Source organism: Carettochelys insculpta, chromosome 7 (assembly GCF_033958435.1).
Source record: "Carettochelys insculpta isolate YL-2023 chromosome 7, ASM3395843v1, whole genome shotgun sequence".
Lineage (NCBI taxonomy): Eukaryota > Metazoa > Chordata > Testudines > Carettochelyidae > Carettochelys > Carettochelys insculpta.
In genome coordinates this window covers 11,017,862-11,040,684 of record NC_134143.1, presented here as the reverse complement: position 1 = coordinate 11,040,684, position 22,823 = coordinate 11,017,862, and the positions used below count along the sequence as shown (strand labels likewise).

Below are 22,823 nucleotides of genomic sequence, written 5' to 3'. Positions count from 1 at the left end.
AGTACTCCATCTTAAAGGTTTTCTACTTTTTAGAATAATTTTCTCTATTCCTTTATGAACAGTAATCTTTCAGAGATGTCAGCTATGAACCATCCAGGCCATGAGATGGAAGCATATTAAGTCAGGATGGACGAAGCAGCTGCAGTAGTAGTGGGAAACCATGTCTTTGTTTAGCAAGAATGACAACAGACATCTGGCCAATATGGCTAGTAAAGCTGAAAACCATTGTTGACAAAGTTATGCTGGGGCAATGAGTATAAACTGTGTCCAGTCTTGATTTTGCTAAAATGACTAACAATCAATGATCGCATCATATTTAGGTTGCTTCCAGTCTCAAGAGACTGGTCAATTGTTAGTCTAATCTTACACCAAAGACAATGCTAGTGGCCAATTACAGAGTAAACCTAACTAAAGGTTTGTTAGATAAGGGAAAAAAGTTACTGAAAGATTAAAACAGGTAAAATATATGCATGGGTGATTAACAGTGTATAATTTCAAATAGCAGCAGAGAGCTAGAAATCATGTAGTTTCCCAAAAGACTCACAGGGGTACCCAGAATAACTCTAGCAATCTCTATTTTCTAGGTCAATTATTCTGTCCTGTTAAAATCCAAAACAATCAAGAAATACAGGCTCTTCTCCTGAACACATACTTACAAACCTTTTCACCGAATAGAGGCTGACACAGCCACTACCCACATGGGCTTTTCCTTTGATAATGAAGAGTGCGAAATGCATTTTGAAATTTTGACCTCCAGTCATCACACAAAATCATCAATTGCTTTGAAATTAGTGCTTTTCTGTGAGTTCTTCATTTGCAGATTGCAAGCCTTGTTTATTTGTCTGATGGATTATGTTAGTTACAGAGGCATTTACAATGCAAATGTTTGCTATTACATTATAACAGGGATACAGTTACAAGTAAGTGAAAATACTGCTTTCAACATCCCCTTAGTTTTTATGCTGTTTAAACACCACACACATTTATATATTTAACTATTACTTTGATATATAGTAATACTCAGGTGGCTTGACCAGGGGCTTCAGTTTGGACTGGCACCTAATCTGTCAGCATCACAAACAGTGCTAAACACCACCATTATTTACAGAGCAATTATCATTTGAAAAACTAACCTCATATGACCTTTATATTAATACGGTATTTCCATCAAAGAGGATCCCAGAATTGCTTTACAACATATGCATATAGAGTAACGCTTCACTATAGCTTAAAACAGGAAGTGAAGAATTTCTCAAGAACAGCTTGTGCTAAGTTTTCCCTTCAAGCAATGGAATTCTTTTTACCAGATGAGAAATAAGATGAATTTCAGTTGCTCAACTGGTAATGACATTTAATATAATTAGTTTTCACAGCTGCATTTTTAAAAAGAAACACATTAAACATTTCCTCAATACAGAAAAATCCTGTTACTTTACTTTTCAAACGGAATGTTATTTTTTGAGAAGTTGGAAAGCTATCTACTCAGAAATGAGTCTAAGAGAGTTGTTTTCTGAAGAATGCCAAGTTTTTTTTATGATACCATGAATACTTGTGCTTTTAGACATTACAAATCCAACCTTTCACTCGAGAATATAGAACTCCTGTATTTAATTAGGTTAATTAAACTGGACACGTTTAATCTCTTTATCATAATAAAACCTTAACTTGTCATTTCAAGAATGAAAACATGATTGCAAGAAAAGAAAAATACCAACAGGTAAACCTTCCATAGCTGTTTTGCTAACTTATTAAATCTGTATTTAAGTACAGCAAAACAACACTTAGAGCCATGGTTGAAATTTGATTAGTCAACCACAGAACAAACTCTTAAAGTTGAATGAACAACCATGTAGAAACTTAAAAATAAAATTAGGCAAGTCACATAACACGGCTAATTAATTTTATTGTAATAAATAAAATTAAGAATTGAAAAATTTGTTGACTTAATAAACCATAACAGACCTGTAAAAATATAACTAGTCTGGGAATTAAAATGACTTAAATTTGCCATACTAGAGTCTTTGGGCAGATGTGCATCGTTCTGCTTTTTCCCATGCTATTGTAGTTACACTGTTACTGCTGGGGGAATTTTATGCCACCGTGGAAGCACAGAATTAGTGCTTCCCACAGAATAAGTGATTCCGACGGGGAGGTGAAGAGAAGCTGCAATTACACCTGTCACCTACCGGCGTGGTTGTGACACTGGAAGAGGGGACAATTGGTTCATGGGCCTAAGCTACCATCTTTATAATGTAACAGAGAGAAAGCTGTGCTCGTCTGTATACTAGCAAAAGAAAAAAAGCAGTAAAGTAGCACTTTAAAGACTAACAAAATAATTTATTAGGTGAGCTTTCGTGGGACAGACCCACTTCTTCAGACCATAGCCATACCAGAATGACTTAATATTTAAGGCACAGAGAACCAAAAATAGTAACCTAGGTTGACAAATCAGAAAAAAAATGATCAAGGTGAGCAAATCAGAGAGTAGAGGGGCAGGGCGGCAGTCAGGAATTAGATTTAGCCAAATATGCAAAACAGCCCTTATAATGACCCAGAAAATTTGCATCCTGGTTCCAACCATGTGTTAACATGTCGAATTTGAATACAAGAGAGAGTTCAGCAGCTTCTCTTTCAAGACTGTTGTGAAAATCCCTCTTCAGTAAGACGCAGACCTTTAAGTCATTAAGAGAATGGCTGACTGCATTAAAATGTGGGCTGACTGGTTTGTGGATCTAAGACAAAGAGCTAATGGGCACAAAACAGACATAAAAACACCCCGGGATTTTAATTCTGATTTGTCAACCTTGATTACTATTTTTGGTTCTCCGTGCCTTAAATATTGAGTCTGTTGTGGAATGGCTATGGTCTGAAGAAGTGAGTCTGTTCCAGGAAAGCTCACCTAATAAATTATTTCGTTAATCTTTAAATTGGTACTTTACTGCTTTTTTGTTTCTTTATAATGCTCTGCCCATGAGGCCAGATAAAGAGGCACTGGATATTAAGGTGATGGACAGAACAGAGTACACCGGGCTCTTGCAGGGAGGGGAAGTGTCATACATTGGAGTTCAGAATACCTTGTATGGGGACATACTGATGCAGCAGCAGAGGAGCTACTGGGATGACAAGATTATTCAGCCCTTGACTCAGAAATTGGGGATGCAGGGACACTTGAATGGGCGATAAAGGAGTGGCTGAGTGTGGGGTGCAGGGATACATGGGAACAAAAGTAGAAGTGCCTAGCGGAATAGGAGAGCCTAGGGGTCAGCCAGCATCTCCAACTCCCTAATAATTCCCCATCAAACCCTGCCCCCCCCCACCAAAAAAATACAAAAAAAAAAAACCCTGTTACATACTTCTCCCTCCCACTCCCAACAACCCTTCAGCTTCACTCCCAGGTTCCCAGCAATTTCTTCCCTCTTCCTAAGCTCCTATGTTACATCCAACTCCCTCAAGCCTTTGCACCACTTGGGTGGGGTTCAGGATATAGGCTTCTGTATTGTAGTTTAAATAAATTATTACTCATTGTGTATGCATATGACTAGTAAGGAATTTATTTGTCAAAAAAATTTCCTGATTTTTGGTCATTTGTATTGTTACAGACATACCTGCGGAAATTAAGTAAATTACTAAAATAATTGAAGGTGGCATGATTATATTGTTATTTCAACAAATAAATTATGAAGAATTTTTCAGAATTTTGAAATTGTGTGTCGGTTTTTGGGGAGTGCAGCATTCACCCAGGAGTAATTTAATTATGTGCACTTAATTGTGAATCAGAGCCTTACCTTGTAGAGCAGACAGATCCACAGAGAGTCATTGCCAACCACAAGTTATAGCAGCACTGAGGTGGTCACCATACTCCAAATCCAAAATTAATTGGAAGTGCATCAAAATAACCCAAAATATGAATTCGTTTTCCAGAATGCTTTTTACCCTTTTTTTATCAACAGGCAGACTATTAGGTCAATTACTAAATTCTAGGTACCCAAGCACTTTTCAGTAAACTTGTTAATTTCAGATCCATTTTAGTTAAATTTCTAGTACTTAGTAAACTCTTTCATACCCATCATTCTATTATCTGAAACTCAAATAACCAGCATTTTAACCATAAGTAAATTTTAGTTATGTTTTCCATAAGTAAAATATCGTGGAAGTAAATATAAATAAATACAGGAAAATATGGTATGAGTTTACAGTGTACAATACTACTGTTGTTGTTAAGTAAAGTACTCTGCATACATTTTTGTTTGTTTCTTAATATCTAATCTTGTTTTTCTTTAGTGTTCTACATTGCTAGTTACACCTCTTTATTATCCAGAATATTTGACTATCCAGCAACCTCCTTGTCCTGAAGCTACCAGATATGAAAGAGTTTACTTTAATTATATATGATCTGTTTTCAGTTACCTGAGACAAAGCAAAATTCTATTCTGCTATCTGGATTATTGATGATCAGACCTTTTTTAGGGTTAGATCTTCAGTTTTTACCCTCACAGTGGCTCTCGTTATATGATAGTCAACATGCTTCCTCCTGTCAAGTTTCCTGTTAACAATGCACTCTAGTAGATACTACATTTAATATGTAACCAAGATTAGAATGTTTTTATGACAGTAAATGCAGTTGTTATAATTTCTACATTTTTTCTAAACCTTTTATGAATTCCCAGCTTCTCTCTAGAAGACTTGTAATAACACCACAGAATTTAAATTATTTTGTTTAATTTCGGATGCATCAATTGGCTATCCTTCCCAAACAATTTTCCAAGTGATTTCTTAAACTAGTACAGTTAAATTAGGACAAATTTCCAATTACTATATTGCTTATAAGGACTATTTAAAATTCCTTCAAACTACATATAATAGATACTATCTTTATCTATATTGGTGAAAAAGTTGAATTCTGTCATATCTGACCATTGGGTTTTCTTTAATTTTTGAATTCCATACCACCTCACAGGATCAGGCCTATCATCTCTTATTACCTGCTTTGAGCATCAGCCTTTTTCCCTAATAGCTTGAGCTTATTATACATCTGCCCATCATGTACATTTTCTTTCCTCAGTGTTGTCTCATTTCTACCAATGACCTTACTCTGTATTGCCTAGCAAAAATGTTTCAGTCTTTAGGGTAAAAAGGGCTTTCATCTTAATGCTTATCCTTTAATTGCACTCTGAATGTTCTGGTATTATTATTCTTTGCATTGACATTGTAATGATTTCACACCATTGCCCTCAAGGAACACTGTGGCTGGTGACATAAATCAGACTTCAGTTTTGCCACACTCTTAGTAACATTATATCCCTCACACATTTATAAGACATATATTAAATGTCAGAATCTTCTCCTGTTTGCCAATACTAATACTGTGCTCTCTGTTGGAAAAAAATTCCATTACTAATTACAGTACTGCCAAAAGAAACCACATGGTGACAGATGTCTATCCAGAAGTTACGCATAAATTTGCCTGTTCCTGGTCTCAGCGTGATGCACTTAGTTCTATGCTATCATAAAAATTGGTTAGAACAGCATACAATATAGTCTGTGTGGAGAACAGTCTCTTCAGACCCTGCCTCCTAGTTGTCAGAGCATTGGCTATCCATAGTAACTGAGTGCAAGTTAAGTGTTTGGCAATAGTGCCTCATGTTGCAAGAATGGAGGACTGGTGGTAGTGCAACCCAGGCCTTCTCATTCCCTACAGGCTCCACCTTAGGGCGCTGGAGCAGATGGTTCAGGCATGTGATCTCAACTAGGGCATTACCCAGCCTATTCCCCAGGATTATTTCCAACTGCATTCGGGACTTTTCAGTGAAATGGTGAAGGCCTGGCTAATGGCCTGCAAAGTGTCTGCCATAGACAGGGTCCAAAGATCCCCTCCCCAGTTCATAAGCATTACTCAGCTGTATGGCAAGGTTAGATTCTGGGAGATATGGGGTACCTGTGGGAATCCTACAGGAGCTACCAGTGTAGGTCTGCTTCCTTTCAGCTTTTAAGCTCCACATCCACTGAAAGCACACCCAGCAGGTATAGCTGGGAAGAGATACCCATAATCAAGGACTGCTCCTTAAACCCCTGTTCCCCAGCTTGGAGTCTGTACATCCCATCACAGACAGTCAGCAATGAAGGAATAAAGAGACACTGAAGTCATGCAAACAACCGTCTCTCTTTACCGCATTAGAAATCATTATCACAAGCAGTTTAATGCTCAGTAAAAATGATGGAAAATGACTCATATATTGATATAGCATTTGTTATGGCCACAGTAGGTATTGGGCTTGCCCAGCACCACAGGTTGGAGAGCTTTCCTGGCAGCACTCTGTGGGGTTGTGCACGTGCAATCCCAGCACATGACATTCACACCAGAAGGGATAGCATGTCCAACCCCACTCTCATCCCAGTTACTTCACTGATGCCCTAACAATGCCCATCACACTGAACAGAGGGAAGGAAGGTGGCACGTGGGAACACACATCTTGAAGAACCATCACTACCACACAAAGGGACTAACTTCTCTTTGTTCTTCAAGTGCTGTCACACAGGTGATCCACAATAGGTGATTGTAGAGCAATACCCCCCTAGCTAGATGGTAAGTTTTGGTTTGATGTGTCTACTGTGGACAGTACTGCTTTAGAAACTAGCAAGTACTGGCAAGACTTTGTCTGAATGAGATTGTATCGCACAGTGTATCATGAAGGCGTGGTTAGAGGACCACATGGCTTAACAGTATATTTTCTGTAAGCGTATTCCCTTTAGGAAGACTGTGTATGTTGTTACTAATCTCATAAAATGTGCCCTCAGAAATGCCAGCAGTGGTTTGTTTCAACCAGAATAACATTGAGCTATGAATGTAGATACGAGTCTTGACATAGGTTGGGATGACAGGGGCTATTCCTTTGATCTTACTGCAATGGATAAAAATAATCTGCATTTTTCTAAAGGACCATATTCTGTCTATGTAGAAGGACATGGCTCTCCTGACATCCAGAGTATGCAGCATGGCCTCCCCATGGGAAGTGTGTGGTTTAAAGGCAGAAAATAAGTAGGATTATATGTTGATTGATATGGAATTGGGAACATACTTTTGATAGAAACGTAGGATTGGGTCATAATATCACTTTCTATTTGTGGAAGGTTGTGTATGGTGGTGAGCTGGTCAAAGCAGCTCTCTCACTGACCCTTTGAACTAATGTTATCACCACTAGAAACAAGGTTTTCACTGTTAATACAGCTAGGGAATGTGTGGCCTTTGACTCGAATGGTGGGCCCATCAATGTATGAAGGACAAGTTCTGAGTCCAAACCCAGAGGTACAAGTTTATGAGGAGGTATAATGTTTGCAAGCTTTTGCAAAACCTTTTTACAATTGGGTGAACAAATACTGAGAAGCTTTCTATGGGGGATGGAAGGCTGCAATTGCTGAAAGTTGGATTCGGAGTGAAGACAGCAATAGGTGAGGTAAGAATGCGGTCAAGAATTAAATACAGGGCTTTTATGGATTGTATGCCCCTTTTGGAACACCAGGACGAAAAAAGTGGTGCCACTTGGAAATGTACATTTTATATGTTGTTATTTGCTCTATAACAGCACATCTTTCACTTGTTGGGAGAAGGGGTGTGCATGCTCTGGGAGCCACACAGAAACCGGGGCATTGGATGGATGGTACACAGTCTGGAGTGAAGCATGGAACCGTTGCTCTGGGACTGCAGGTCTGGACAGCCAGGAAGCAGGTAAGGAGGACAAAGTAGTAGGTCAAACAGTAAAGGAAAACAGATCTGTGTGGGCCATGCTGCAGTCCTGAGGATAATTTGTGCTCTGTCTGGATCTTCCTGAGGACTCTGGCAATCAGACAAATGGGTGGAAAGGCATACAGGAGAAGAGTATTTCAGAAAAGGAGAAATGTATCCCCTAGAGATTTGTGGCCTTTGCCTGTTCTCAAGCAGTACCGGATGCATTTGGAGTTCTCCAGTGCTGCAAAGAGATCTATGGCTGGATAGCCTCACATCTGGACGAGGTATTGTGTCATTTTGCGGTAGAGCTCCCATTCATGGTTCAGGGAGAAATGGTGACTTAACAAGTCTGTGAATGTATTGGGCATGCCTATAAGGTATGATGCTGTGAGGACAATGTTGTGACCCACACCAGTTCCACAGTTTTACGGCCTCTGCACAAAGGGACTATGACCAGGCCCCTCCCTGACGACTGATATAGAATATAATCGTGGTATTGTCCTAGAGGATCTGGATGGTCTTGTTTTGAATATGACACAGAAAATGGTTGCAAGCATTGGAAACAGCATTTAACTCAAGAAGGCTGATGTGTAACCTCTATTCGTCCCTGGTCTGTCCATGTTGGATATGATGTTGTTGGCAATGCACTCCCCAGAGAAGTGTCCTTCATAGTTTGATAGGCTGGTTGGGCATGATGAAATGTGACCCCTACTAGAGTGTTTCATTATTGGGTCCACCAGTGTAAGGACTCAGTTACCTTTCGAGGTACTGATACCCATCTATGTATTTGACAGCTATCAGGGGGTTAATACTGATGCCAGCCAATGCTAAAGTAATCGAAAATGTAGCTGAGCATTGGGGAGGACATAAATAGTGGCTGCCATGTGGCTGAGGTGGCAAATGCATGTAAGAACAGGAGCTGTAAGGTTGATGGTAAGTTGTGATATAAGGTCCTTTATAGCCTCGTAGCTCTGCCTAGGGAGATAAGTTCAAGTGGTTGTGGAGTCAAACTGAGCTCCTATGAAGCCAATGCATGTGGTAGATTCCAGGGTTGATTTGGCAACATTTATAAGGAACCCAAGAGATTGTAGGAACAGTCTTATGGATTAGACCATGGCTCTGGTAATGTCCTGTGATGGTCCCTGAAGGAGACAAACATCAAGACAGGAGAATATGGTAATGCCTTCCTGTCTGAAATGCGCAGCTGCTGGTGCAAGGAATTTGGTGACTACCCTGGGGGCAGCTGAAAGCCCATAGGGCAGGACTATTTACTGATAGTGTTGTGCTCCAAGGGTGAAGCACAAGAAACATCCGTGAGTGGGGTGAATGGTGACATGGAAATAAATGTCTTGAAGATTGAGGGCTGCAAACAAGCCCCCCTCATCCAGTGCAGGGATTATAGAAGATAGCTGGTCATCTTGAATCGCTGTTTGTAAATGCATTTGTTCAACTGCTGTAGATCTGGGATGAGTCTCCAACCTATTTTTTCTTTTCTGTTAGGAAGTAGTTTGAGAAAAATCTTTTCCCTGATGCTGTTTTGGAATTCCTTCTATGACTCCAATTTGTAAAAGATGGATCACTTTGAGCCATAATAAGTTCTCATGGGAGGGGTCCCTGAAGATGGATGGGTAATGGGGGGTTGCTGGAGGGATAGAGAGTAGAGGGATAGCATATACCTGGGTGATGATATCTAACATCCATCTGTCTGTAGTTATTAGCACCCACTGGTGGTAAAAGGGACATAGCAAATTATGGAATATTTGTTAATTCTGCACTGGAGAGTGTGAGGGGTTCCATGAGCCCACAACCAAAACTTCAAACCCACTGTTTCGGGCCGGTGGAGGCACTGAACAGTTATTTGGGACTTTGTGTCTCTGATTTCTTCGTCTACTGGTATTATATTAATAAAATTTGGCGGACCACCTTGCAAATGATTGGTCTCTGTATCTATGGTATGGGGGGGTATCTTCATCTACAAAATGGGGGATATACATCCCCAAAGTATGCAAAGTAGTTCTTGTGTCTTTGCTGGAGTGTAAAAATAATTTCATCTGTGTTTGCTACAAATAGCTCGACTTTATTGAATGGTAAGTCCTCCAGCTTTGTCTGGAGTTCTTTTGGAACACCTGCAGCTGCCATGAGGATCTTCTCGTAGTAATGCTTGTGGCTCTGGCTGCTCTGCCAGCCAACTCTAGTGCCATCTGCAGTGCTGTTTTTGCTGCAGTGTGGATTACCTGAACTATAGATTTCAGGATAGTCTCTTGTTTCAGGGAGATGAGAGATTGAGAAACTTTAGAATAATTGGCTAAGTCGTGATTGACTAACAGCACTGAATACTTAGCTATGTTGAATCATAGTTCTTAGTTGAACTATAGAAAATGAATAGATCCTTCTACCAAATAGCTACAGGTGCTTATGCTCCTTGTCAAGGGTATTCTTCTACATTGATGATTTTGCTCTGCAGCATCCACCACTAGGAGAGTTTGGTTCTAGGCTCAAGAACAAAAAGCCCGTGCTCTTCACCAGGACAAAACCTTTTCTCTCAGCCCATTTGTTGGTGAGTGTGGCTGTGGCAGGGTTTTTCCAGACCTCATCTGCTGCCTCCATTATGGCTTCATCAAGTGGAAGAGCAACTCTGGCAGTTGTAGGTGGTTGTACATTTTTTAGAAACTTGTATTCCTTCTCAAGTATTTCTGTTAAAGTAATCTGCTAGCTAACAGACACACTCAAACAGATCCTGTAATTCTTTCAGGTCCTCAGGGGAAGACTAGTGTATGCGTGAGAGTGCTTTTCTGTGGGACATGGCAGATTGAGGTGGTGGTAAGTGAGGGGGAAGGAGCGATTCAAGATCATCTGGCAGGTGGGTATCATGCAATTCTGTATCTTTTCCATCATGTGAAAAAACAGACATGATAGGAGATGGCTGTTGCTGTGGCACAGCACATGGCCCTCCTGAGTGATGTTTAATGAGACTGCTGTAGCAGCAGAAAGATCAATGTGATCAAGGTCTGGAGCAGTAAGGCTTGTGTGGGTGATGAAGGTGTGAATAATGATGAACTGCATGGGTTGCCCTCAGAGATGAATGTTTAGATGAACAGATGCTTCTGTAGTCAAAATATCTATTATCCCTAAAAGAATGTGGTAATGCGAGGGCTTCTGGAAATTGACCACTCCTTCTAGGTGAGTGGTCTCTATAATCTACTGAGTAATATGATCAAGGTGAATGATAATACCACGATGTCTTGTAATAGTGATGGTAGCCAGTCTCAGTATCCCTGTGGTGATAGGATGGACTGGGGCACATGGCATAGTGCCCGCCGGTGACTCAGGCTGCATCTACAGTACAAGGTAAAATAAAATGTATTAAAATCGATTTTGTAACTCTGGAATTCATAAATTAGATTTTGAATATTCTCACCTCCACACATGCTCCTCACAAAGTCGACATATTACTGCCAAGCTCAATTGGCAAACATCAGCTGTTGTTGTGCATTGTGGAAAGCTATCCCACAGTTCTCTCTTCCCTGTAGCATTCTGGGTATGCTTGCAGATCTTTGACATCATCGTCTTCATTCCCCTCCCATGTTAAGCAAACATCCATTTTTCCAATCAGAAGGAAGGAAAAGTAGGGCATCAACAAAGATGGCAAAGTTAACAGAAATCTCTTTCTTCTACAACTGAATGATCAAGGATTTCATAAAAATCAGCAAGTGTGTGTCTTCTCAACTGGCCATCCATTGACTGTTCCCCCCACCCCCGCTTCCCTGATTGCATCTGATCCCGGAAAACAACACAGGGACAGTCTATATTCTCAACCAGCCCACCACTCACTCTTCCCTGCATGAAGGGGTGCAAAACTAGAAGGAAGAGGATAGAAAAGGTTAGGGAAAAAAGATATTTGTCCTCCCTCTTCCCTACAGAGACATTGCCAACATGGTGGATGGCAGTGAATATCATACACTGAATTTATAACAGAAACAGGAATCTCATCTGGCCATCCACCCACTGTTCCCTGTGTTTTTTTGTTTTTGTTTTTGTTTTTTTGTTTTTTTGCAGAGGGAGAAGGGTCAAAGCATGAAGAAAGAGAACAGAAAAGGTAACGAAAGAGATTTTACGAATGAACTATCAAAGATTTTGCAAAAAGCAGCAGGTATCTGCAATGTGCACAAGCCCCCAAAATATTTTTGGCAGGGGGCCAGCTGACATCCCCCCACAGTGGCAAAAAGCTCCCACCTTTGGGGAACTAAATGCATGCAAGCCATGACATGGTGCTGCCTAGCAGCATGGTTAGCACCAAATGGCAGGCATGTCCTTTTATTGGGCCAGGGTTACACCTGTGTGATGTGACTGAGTGCAGCAAAGATCCCGACTGCGCGGGGCCTGTGGTGGAGGGAGGAGGGTGTGCGCAAATGTAAACTGCTGAGAAGTTTTTCAACCTCTTATGTAAGCATGACTCCCCCGCCCAACAGCCTTACTGTCACATGGCGAAGTGGGGCAGTGGCTGGCACCAGGCAGCACAAAGAAAAGTAAGTGTACAGACAGAACCATGAACTCTGTGATGAGGCTATTTGTAATAGGTAGATGTGCAGACAGTGCTAATAGCAAAGAAAAAAGGCATTTCTCAGGCTCTCATACAAACCATGACCCCACAGCCAAAGGCTTCCTGGTACCGATTTGAAATTCACAGTCTTCCTGTTACCTAATTCCTGTGCACTTGGAGAGCAGCAGCCAGAGCAGAGCACTGAGGGGCATTGTGGGTTACACATGGGACACCTCTGGAGGCTAATAAATCTGATTTTAAGACGTGGTGCTTCCACACTGGCCTTTAATCAAACTTTGGAATTTGAGCTTTACACTATACCCAGTAGGTACCAACAATATGATATCGATATTAGTGCTCCCTAAATTGAGCTAATTGTATTTACAGTGAAGACAGTCACTTGGTAATATCAACCTAACTGCCTTAAATTCGAATTTATCTCATAGTGTAGATGCAGCATCAGTTAAAGAATGTTAAAGCATCAGATAAAGAATGAGAGTGGTGGTTCTCTGAGGGAACTCTTAGTTTTAGCCCTGGCTTTTCGCAGTGCCGCAGGTGACAGCTTGTGCTGCACTGTGGTTTGATGTTGCTCTCCCGGTGCTGGGATAGAGTGCAGCACCACGTGTTCCTCTGGCACTGGTAAACACAATAGATCAGCCAATGCTGGCTGTGCACTCAATACGGCAGGCACTGGTTGGTCTGCCAGTGCCAGTGATGGCCACACCACCGTTTCAGTCATTGCCGGTGCTGTGGGCACTGAAGCCACTTTTGCTGAGGTGCAGCTTTTAGTTTTAGAAACAGAGATAGGCTTGGACTCTTGTATGGCCAAAGTTTATTTCCCGTCCTCATGTACAAAGACAGCTCTCAAACTATGGTGCTAGACAATGCAGTATGGGAAGGTGGAGGGCAGCCATCTGTGGGGAAGGAAGGAGTTATGAGCTGTCTAGCAAAACTAGACGTACACAAATCCATGGGTCTGAATTTAATGCACCACCCAAGGGTACTGAGAGAATTAGCAGGGTTTAAAACTTCGAAGTTGCCATGGGGGTGCAATTTGCTTAATGAAGTGCTACATATGCAGTGCCGCACTTCACTAATAAACTCCCAACACCTTACTTACCATCCTCCCTTTGAAGTAGGGAGGTAATGTAGACACAGCCAAAGGGAGCATTTTTATAGTCTAGCTCCCTGTCCTTTCTGGTTCTCGCAGTTAGGCTCTTACACTGTGAGCATTTTTGAGAAATATGAGCCCCTCCAAAGCAGCGAATACATTCAGAGTGCCCATCTGTGGTGGGCATTGGATCGCAGCACTTTGAATATTTTTTAAAACCAAGTGTTAGAGATATTTTTATCTTCCTCAACTTTAGTTTTGTTTTGTCTCTTCTTCTTCCTTCCCTTTTTTTTAAATGGGTTGCGTCAGTGAACGATGTACAAGAAATATGAAACTGATGAGAAAGAGGAAGTTCCTTTTTTCTCGTTTTGCCTTTTTCTTAACTCAACCATGTTATAAAAAAGAATTATATGTATAGAAACAAAGATTTAATAATTATAGGATATGTATTCTACACTTCTGAGGGGACAGGAGAGAGCTGAGCTCTTTCTGCAGCCGAGGACAGCTATGAAGGAACTGAGGAGAGAGCGGAGCTGTGTGCAATAACCCTAGTGGCACAAACTGTGCAGTGGGATTGCACATGCTCAGCTCCATTGAATGCTGTTAAGAAAAGTCTCTGTTCTGTGGTGCTGGGCAACCCCAACACACATCTTGGAGTACCAATGGAAACAGGACTCCAAGAAGAACCCTGGTTATACACAATTAAGATTTCACATATAACTGTTAAGAAAAAAGTACACTAACAACTACAACAAAAATCTAGAGCCATGTAAAACTATCAATAGCAGGCATTTCATATTTTCAAGGAACTGAACTCTCCAGAGGAACATTTTACTTAAAATGGGCAAGGGATCTTGTTTTTAGATTTTGGATGTCAAACAAGACCTGTTATTGAAACATTTAATAATTTCAAGATATTGGGGTTTCTTTTTAAACATTACACAATTACACAACTGTATGCTGTCAAATTTAAAGGTTAGGTAATGACACACAATGCATAAAATAATATGAGGTCATTACTTCATGTGATTATACCCCATGGAATACTGTAAAAACAACAGTGTGGGTTCCAGGTTTATGTGTATCAATTTTGTTCAGAAACACTGTAACTTAGAAGCTATTTGCCCCAGTAACTGACAGACCTTCAGATTCATCTTGAAATATGAAAGACGAAGCTAAGTTCTTTCTAGCTCAAGCAACAAAAATTCTGCAAGGAGAACTTAGTTAATCCTCCTGACAATACATGAAACAACAGAATACAAATAACTCTCTCTGGCTACGTCTACATTATGAGATAAATTCAATTTTTAATAAATTCTGTTTTTTAATTTCATTCTTATGACTTTCAATTTAAGTGTCTACAAACCTTGACTTTCGACCCATCATTTTTCCATATCGACTTTGTGCCCCCCACTGCCCTATGCAATTTTGACAGCATGAGTAGTGCATTGTGGGTACTTATCCCACAGTGCCTTAGCCCGTTTGCTTGTGGGTGTTTCATGTTAGAATCCCAGAATGCAAAGCACTGTCCCAAAATTCAGAGCACCCGCAAACCTGCCTGGGTTCCCTATGCCGGGTGTCCTGTGCAGATGTTGGCGTAGCGGTGGGCAGCTATGCTATCAGCCATGTCCACCCCACCCGGTTCTGTCAGCTGTGTACCCGCTGCAGACTTCAGCATAGCGGGGAGTAACTGTGCCTTCAGCCCTCCCCCAAACCTGCCTGGGTTCCCTGTGCAGCGCATCCTCTGCGGATGTTGGCACAATGGCAGGCAGCTTTGCTATCAGCCCTGTCCACCCCTGCCCAATTCCATCAGTTGTGCATGCCGGCCTTTATATTTGCAGGCCAGTGTGCTGCAGAATTCAAATTCAAATAAAAAATTCTCAGGCTTTCTGTGACCTTCTTCCTATGCACCTGGCTGGAGAGCAGAGGAGAAGGAAGCAGCCATACATGGAGGATCATCGCGTAGCTTTGTGGGATACATACGGGACATCTCTGGAGGCTAATACATTCAAATTAAAGACATAGTATTTCCACAGTAGCCTTTATTAGAAATTCTAAATTGATGCTATACCCATCCTGTAATATTGAAATTTTATCATCAGTATTAGGTCTCACTAATTTGAGCTAATGGTATTTACAACAAAGAGAGTGACATTTTAACATTGAGCTTGCTCCTTTAAATTTGATTTTATCTTGTAGTGTAGACACAGCCTCTGTTAGCACAATTAAGACCACAGCAACAAACATGATAAAACCAGAGCAAGCAGATATGAAATTTAGCACCAACCCAGAGCAGTTCTGTTGAGTTTCACAGTCCCTTTCTTGATCATTAGTGAACTTTTTTAACACCAAAGCTGAAAGCACTGCTCATCCATAAACCACACCCATAATTGTGTTTAAAATTACTTGTATTACCATTATCAGATTTGACTTGAAACAGTAAACTACCACTAGTAACTGAAACAGAAAAATAAACCAATTGTGGGGCTAGCATGACCAGCCGTACAAGCTTATTTTGCATACACAAACTATCTTAGGTTCTTCTAAAGCAGCTCTTAGGCGCATGGTCCCTAAAACTCAAAGATGAGAGTTTTACTGTTTTGCCCCCTCCAACCAATTAGGCAGGTATATAATATTAATGAAAAAAATTCAGAAAGATTTTTATAAGTAGTGAAATACAATATTCACATATTTCCTAGTTGGCAGAATTCAAACAATAATACATTATTCATGATCTGTATACAGCTATCTATATACATATTTTATAGACCAAATATAATGGATCCAATTGTTTGAAAGCATGATAGAGATCCCAGATCACAGCAAATATCATATAACAAGAAAGAGATATAAAGCCAAGCTTTATTGAGACAATTTCTTTTTAGTTTAATAGGAAGCTGCAATCCTAACGAATTTTTTTCAAGTGTTCATCAAAATTCCAACATTCACGACAAGAAAAAAAATCCACACAAGGAACAAATCCAAATCCAAAATCTAGAATCTACCAAAGCAAGTAATGTTGAATTCGAGATTTTAAACTGGAACATGCCCTTTCAATGCCATTTCCAGTTCAGGAAAACTAGGGACCAATTTAACGTAATTATAGAGAGAAACTAAATTTTGGATATGTTTAGGTTCTAAAAAGGGACGATAAGGGGTGAGCAAAGACTTAGAAATGACTTCTTCTGCTGTCCTCTTAATTCAGGCTTTCGTCCTCACCTACCTACTTAAAAAATTGTATGCTACCATTTCTTTTCAGCCTTTTAAGGTATGTCTACGCTACCCTAAAAAAAGCCCCTGGCTGCAAGTCTTTGAGCACCTTCATTTTGAAGGCGGGTCGGGTGGGGGGAGAGGCATTGAATATCAGACCCCAGGTAAAGTGAGTTAGGCTTCTGGGGCTTACACTACAAGGCTACAAAGAGCTGTGTAGACATTCTAGCTGAGGCTGGAATCTGGGTTCTAATAGCCAGTCTCCCAAAGTTTCAGGATCTTGGTAAGAACACGTACACTACCATTTTAAGCTCCATAGCCCACACTTGTGGCAGCTCACCTGGACACTGCAGGATCTGTTTTGCAGTGTAGCCTTACTTCAGAGGTCAGTTCAATTGACAAACTTATAGAGCTGGAAATATGAACATAAAGATTCCCACTCAGGCTGGAGTCCAGGCTCTGAAATCCAATGATGGGAGTGGGTCTTAGAGCCTGGCGTCTGATTCAAGTGGAAATGTCTACATAGGTAAATTTAGCCCTGTGGTCCAAGCCCTACTAGCCTGGTTCAGTTAAGGTAGGCTCTGAGGCTTGCGCACAAGAGTTTTTTTAATTTTTTTTATTTTAAATAGTGAAAATATACATTTAATATGCTCTTCTATCAGTTATCTTTATGTTCAATTTCTTTTTTTTTTTTTTTTTGAAGAAACACAGTTTATCACACATTTTTCCCATCTACACTTTTCTCTGGGTTCCTGCCCTACTATTCTAAACACTCCTTGTGGAGTCCATGCGTAGGATTATAAATTACCTTAAAATGTAGACAATTTACTTCTCTTTCTCTTCAATGAAAATTTATTATCTGCTGCCTTGATTTCTAGCTTATGCACCTTCTTTTTTCCATAAATAACTAGCTTGTTGACAGTATTGGTGTCCGCATAACCTATCCAACAGAGTTTCTGCTATGAATACTTATACTGCCCAATCTACAAACCCCACACTGTACGCCATGTTTAAGTTCCCTCCCTATAGTTCCTATATCTTATTTTACTTTCTCCTACTTTTGTCTGGTCATCCTGCTGATTAAATAAATTCCCCCTTTTGAGTCATTCTACATCTTTCTCCTCCTCCAATGTCTTCTAAAAGAAAAAGGCACGTCTCTTTTTCACTACTTGGTATCATCTAGAACAAGACAAATACTCCAAATATGCATCTAGAGGCAAGTGTAAAATATGAGGGGCTTTTAAAAAAGTGTCATGAAATAATTCAAAAATCGTACATCTGGAAACGTGCTTGGAGAATATCCCTCTGGATACACCCAAGCTGCTTGCTGTTTGTCTTCTTGTGAAAGGAAAATCTCACAGGTAGAGAGGTATTCTTATGTGAGGGCTGACTCTTTCTCCATACTTCCACAAATTTGGAAACAATCTTAACTAATTAGCCAAGAGTTATGAAAATCTTTCGGCAACAAGCTTTCTCCAAAAGGCAGATTGTTGGAGACCATTCAAAAAAGGGTTTTTGTTTATTATGACCATGGGACTCAGTTACTGCCATTCTTGCTTTCAGCTTGTCTTTACCGCTTAAAATTTTTTTGCACTAACCTCGGGATAATTTATGTCTGTAAGTTTCCCCAGAATAAAAGCAACAATGAAAACAAGGCATTTCAGTTCTATCATTACGTGAACTAGCAAGGTCATCACTATACAACTGTCAGGTGCTCCCAAGTTTAGCTCACAATTAAACTCACGTGATTTGTCTTCACTGTTTTTACTTTAGGATAGATCACGTGCATTAGCCTTTGGCAAAACAGACACTTTTTTAGCACTGAAGATAAGGCCCCAGGAAAACGTCCTGAAGTGCCGCTCTTTTACTTATTTAGTTGATAAAGCATGCCTCTCCAGTGGAATGAGTGGCCACAATGGTTTTATATACTTTGTTTACAAACTAGTAGACAGACCATCTAATCTTCTGTCAGCAGATTTCAAAGCCCTTTTGGCAGAAGATGTCAAAAAATTCTGCACTAGTTCAGCAAGTGTTATTCAGATGACTACATGTACCTCTTCATTACGCACTTTTTCAGATGTTACTATATTTCATTTTAGCCAGCAAGTAATGCATTTGCTGTTGCAATCTCTGGAATATGTGCTCTTCTGCAGGATCAGCTGCCTTAGCCCATTTAACATCAATTCAATTTCCTGGTAAACTACTTGGGGCAAAGACCTTTCCCCTATATTTACACCTATGACAGCATATATTTTAACAGCACTATAAAAATTCTCTAAACAAAGATCCATTCTAAAGATTGCATAGATGAGACAGTCTACTATCTCAAACCCTAAGAAGTGAGGAAATGCCCATTTCTGGGATACCTCTACTGCCCACAGAGGGCAAGAGACCACCACCACAAGGAGACCTCTAACTGATAAGATATAAAATTTATTTCCCTCGCAGTATAATGCAGAATTTTAATTAGAACACTCCCAGAACTCCTTGGTTGCACAGAAGTGGAAGCTAACAGTCATCATTCTTTGCTCCACTTGGCCAGCTTTGGCTGTCCAGACTGGAGGACCTTTGGTCTAAGATACAGCACTTCAGCTGAGCCTGAAGAACTTGAAGCACTAGAAATCATAGTTGCTCTCACTTGGCAACCCTGGTTGGTATGAGCCCAGGCTGAGTGATGGTTTGCAGCACAGACAACCTTCTTATAGCTTCCCAAACACAGAGCATAGTGGGGACAGGATGGAGGGGAACGTCACTGAGGAACCTCATGGCTTCAATGCTGTTGGAAAGATAAGTTAAGAGGTGGCCATCTTTTCTACTACTACAACTACTACTGCTTAGCCCTTGTATTCCCTGTGGAGCATAAGTCATCTACAAGTCTCCTCCACTTTACTCTTAGGACACAACTTCTAGATGTCTCCAGAAGTACCCTAGTTGCTGTCCTTCAGTCTCAGTAGACCTTCTCCACATTGTCCAAGGTAGTCTTCTCTTGCATTTTCCTTGTGGGTTCCATGCAACAGCTTGACAGACTATGCTAGATGACAGTTTTCTGAGAGTGTGCACTAGCCACTCCAATTTCTTCTCTTGGTTTCAATGTCAACTGGTTCTTGTCCTGCTCTTTTCCAAAGCTCCTCATTCACAACGAAGTCGTGCCATTTGATGAGAAGGATGTACCTCAGGCATCTGTTTATGAATGTCTGTAGCTTGTGATATGAAGACCTTTTAGTAAGCCAGGTCTCGCATCCACGCGAGAGCACACTCTTCACATTTATGTTGATGATCCATGGTTTCATATTATTTGTGAAAACCATATGGGACGAAGAGTCTTGAATGCAGCCCTTGCTTTCCCTATCTTGACATTGTTATCCTTATCTGTTGCTCCATCTATGCCCATAATACTCCACAATTAGGTGAACTGCTCCACACCTTCCATAACATCCTCACTCCTGATCGTGGTGCTGTTGGACTGGTTGATCCTCATTGTCTTGGTCTTTCCCTTGTTAATGCTCAGCCCAGTCATTGAGACAGTTTTATCTAGTGTTGCAACCTTTTCTTTCATGCTTTCATTTTGGTGTGAAAAGAGGGCAACATCAGCAGCAAAATCAATGTCCTCTAGCTGTTTGAAAAGCATCCACTGAATGCCTCATTGGCGGCCAGCTGCTTTCCTGTTCATAATCCTGTCCACTGTGATCAAGAACATCTTTACTGGGCAGTCTCAACTCTACATGGTAATCAAAGTTCTCAAGTCTACCAGTTTGAGCTGTATCAGAGTTCCAGTTCAACACGTAAGGGGAAAATTCCCTAAAAAAATTTACTTTTGCACTGCAGATGGTGCACTGAACTAGAAGGCAGGACTCCACAAGTTCAAGTTCCACCTATTTTAATTGCTCCTGTTTACATTCCTATTTCTGTACATTTTACAAACCTATATGATGGAGCAATACTTATATTAAAAGCCAATCATGTCTCAGTCACTGCATGTTACAAATAATCTGTGAGGTTGCACAAGATCATTTCTACAAGAGATGAAAATACATCCAATGTAGTTCGATAATTAACTTCAGTGTCAGCCACTCAGAAAAAAATCTGACAAATCTATATGGTGAATGTAATTTGTAAATCACTGTTCCAGAGCTAGGAATAAAGCCAAGATTCCTGACTTTCAGCATGTCTTGCAAATGATTACAAAATCTATTCAAAAACTGTATTCTGCCCCTCTCTGGTGGCTGACCCACAGATAATAGCTGCCTCTGAGTCTACCAAAGTCTCCTGAAGCTCAAATGATAAACAATAAGGACTTGAAATCTGAATGTCTTGGGTTAAAATTATATAGATGGCCCACAGGATGGTCCTTACAAGAGTATATGGTAGGATTCCTATTTTTCAGGTTCATTTCTTTTTTAAAAGTTTCATCTAATTTACGGAGTGAAAACTAGCTTAAAATAGGAGTTATATAAAAATTATTATAATTTCAATTATGATGTGATAAACAAAACAAAGGGGTTCACATTTCAGTCACTGGCCATACCTTTCAATTGCCTGCATCAAAATTAGTAAGTTTAAAGGTTTGATGTGTGACAGCCTTAATGAAATGGGATCTATATTTCCTAATGGTTGTCTATGGCTTTAACCCTCCACAACAAACATTAGGAAATAGCTCCTGGTTTTACTACAGGCATCCCTCCCATTAGTAAATCAGCGACCATCTTTACCTAGTTCATAAACAGCTTCAATCCCACTTGGTAGCAGGAGTCCCAGTGTAAGATAAGAGAAATGGTAGCCATTTTGAATAAGAGAAAATTGTGACTAGAATTATAAAGTTTAATAATTTTGCTGAATTACAATCTAACTTCTTCAAAATGAGCATTTGACGTTATCTGGCATTATGGTGTACCTACACAGGAAGTCTGAAGAATAACAAACCTGCTATTAGGTAGTAAAAGGCTTCTAAATAAAAGTTGCACATTTTAAATTGCAACAAGAAGTCCTGTGGCACCTTATGGACTAACAGATATTTTGGAACATAAGCTTCCATGGGCAAAGACCCGCTTTGAAGTGGGTGTTTGCCCATGAAAGCTTATGTTCCGAAATATCTGTTAGTCTATAAGGTGCCACAGGACTTCTTGTTGTTTTTGAAGATACAGATTAACACGGCTACCTGTCTGATATTTTAAATTATGGTGTTTATATAATACATCTACTACATAATCTGAAAGCGTATCTACAACTGTACACACAAAATGTAATACAGATTTAACGTCTCTAATCCAGTACCCTTGGGACCTGACCAGACCTGAAAGAGACAATTTGCCGGACCGTGGGTGGTCAACATTATCTAGCACATTACCAACACTTCTTCAATTTACTGGGCTCTTAGAAGACATTTAGGGGTACATTACAGCTAAGTAATAGCACAGAATACTGAGAGCCAGGACTGGTGGCTGTAAACAATCTTTATGGAACCGTGGGAAACTTAGCCAGACAACCACCTATCACAGGTGTCGCCAAAATTATGACAGATTATGGATGTTGTCAGATGAGAGTGTTCTGGATTAGGGAGGTTCAACCCGTACTAGATTAGCATTCATTCACTAGGACGTAACAGAATATATTCACAGTTACAGAAGTGCGAAAACCTATCTTGAATCAGTGCAAGCCCAACTTCATGATATTCATACCTCTAAAATTCTCATGTAATAAATTTTTCACTTCAATCATTTATAGACAAATTATAAACCCTTAAAAATAAATGTGGTCTAACTGAAATGTTGCAACCTGAACAAGAACAGTGAAAGAGAAAACTATTTTTTAAAGAAGTGAGAAAACATTAAAGTAATTTCAAGAGCTCAACTTATTTTAGGTATCAGACTAACATGCACTCACTGAGTAATGCTCCTGGGCAAGATGATAAGCAACTTAAAACAAGAGGTTGTTTAACTGTCAACACCTTCAGAACATTTTACTGTTAATTTGTTGTAAGGAAAAACAAACCTGGGCCACTTTAACGGAATTTTGAGTAGAGCCACCAGCATGATATTCTACTTTGAACTTTTTCACAAGTTCTTCAAACCTGTAAGAAACCACAGGGGTTGGAGGGAGAAAGGAAGTCAGATTCTGCAATTTCTCACCGTGTAAAAATTATATAAGCATTTAGATTAGAAATGTATGAGATCAAGTTATTTGTAAACAGGAAACTGTGATATATTAGCTCTTTTACAAGGTGTTAGCTGAGAAAACACAGA

General features: G+C 40.1%; 1 protein-coding gene across 2 annotated transcripts in view; it reads right to left on the bottom strand.

The window, feature by feature from the left end:
• Positions 1–22,823, bottom strand: part of ADK (adenosine kinase) — a 523,961-nt gene that overhangs the window by 339,025 nt on the left and 162,113 nt on the right. For both annotated transcript variants that reach the window (XM_075000013.1, XM_075000012.1), the window contains exon 4: positions 22,573–22,651. In XM_075000013.1, the coding sequence (XP_074856114.1) occupies positions 22,573–22,651 (79 nt within the window). The remainder of the gene's footprint in view (positions 1–22,572; positions 22,652–22,823) is intronic.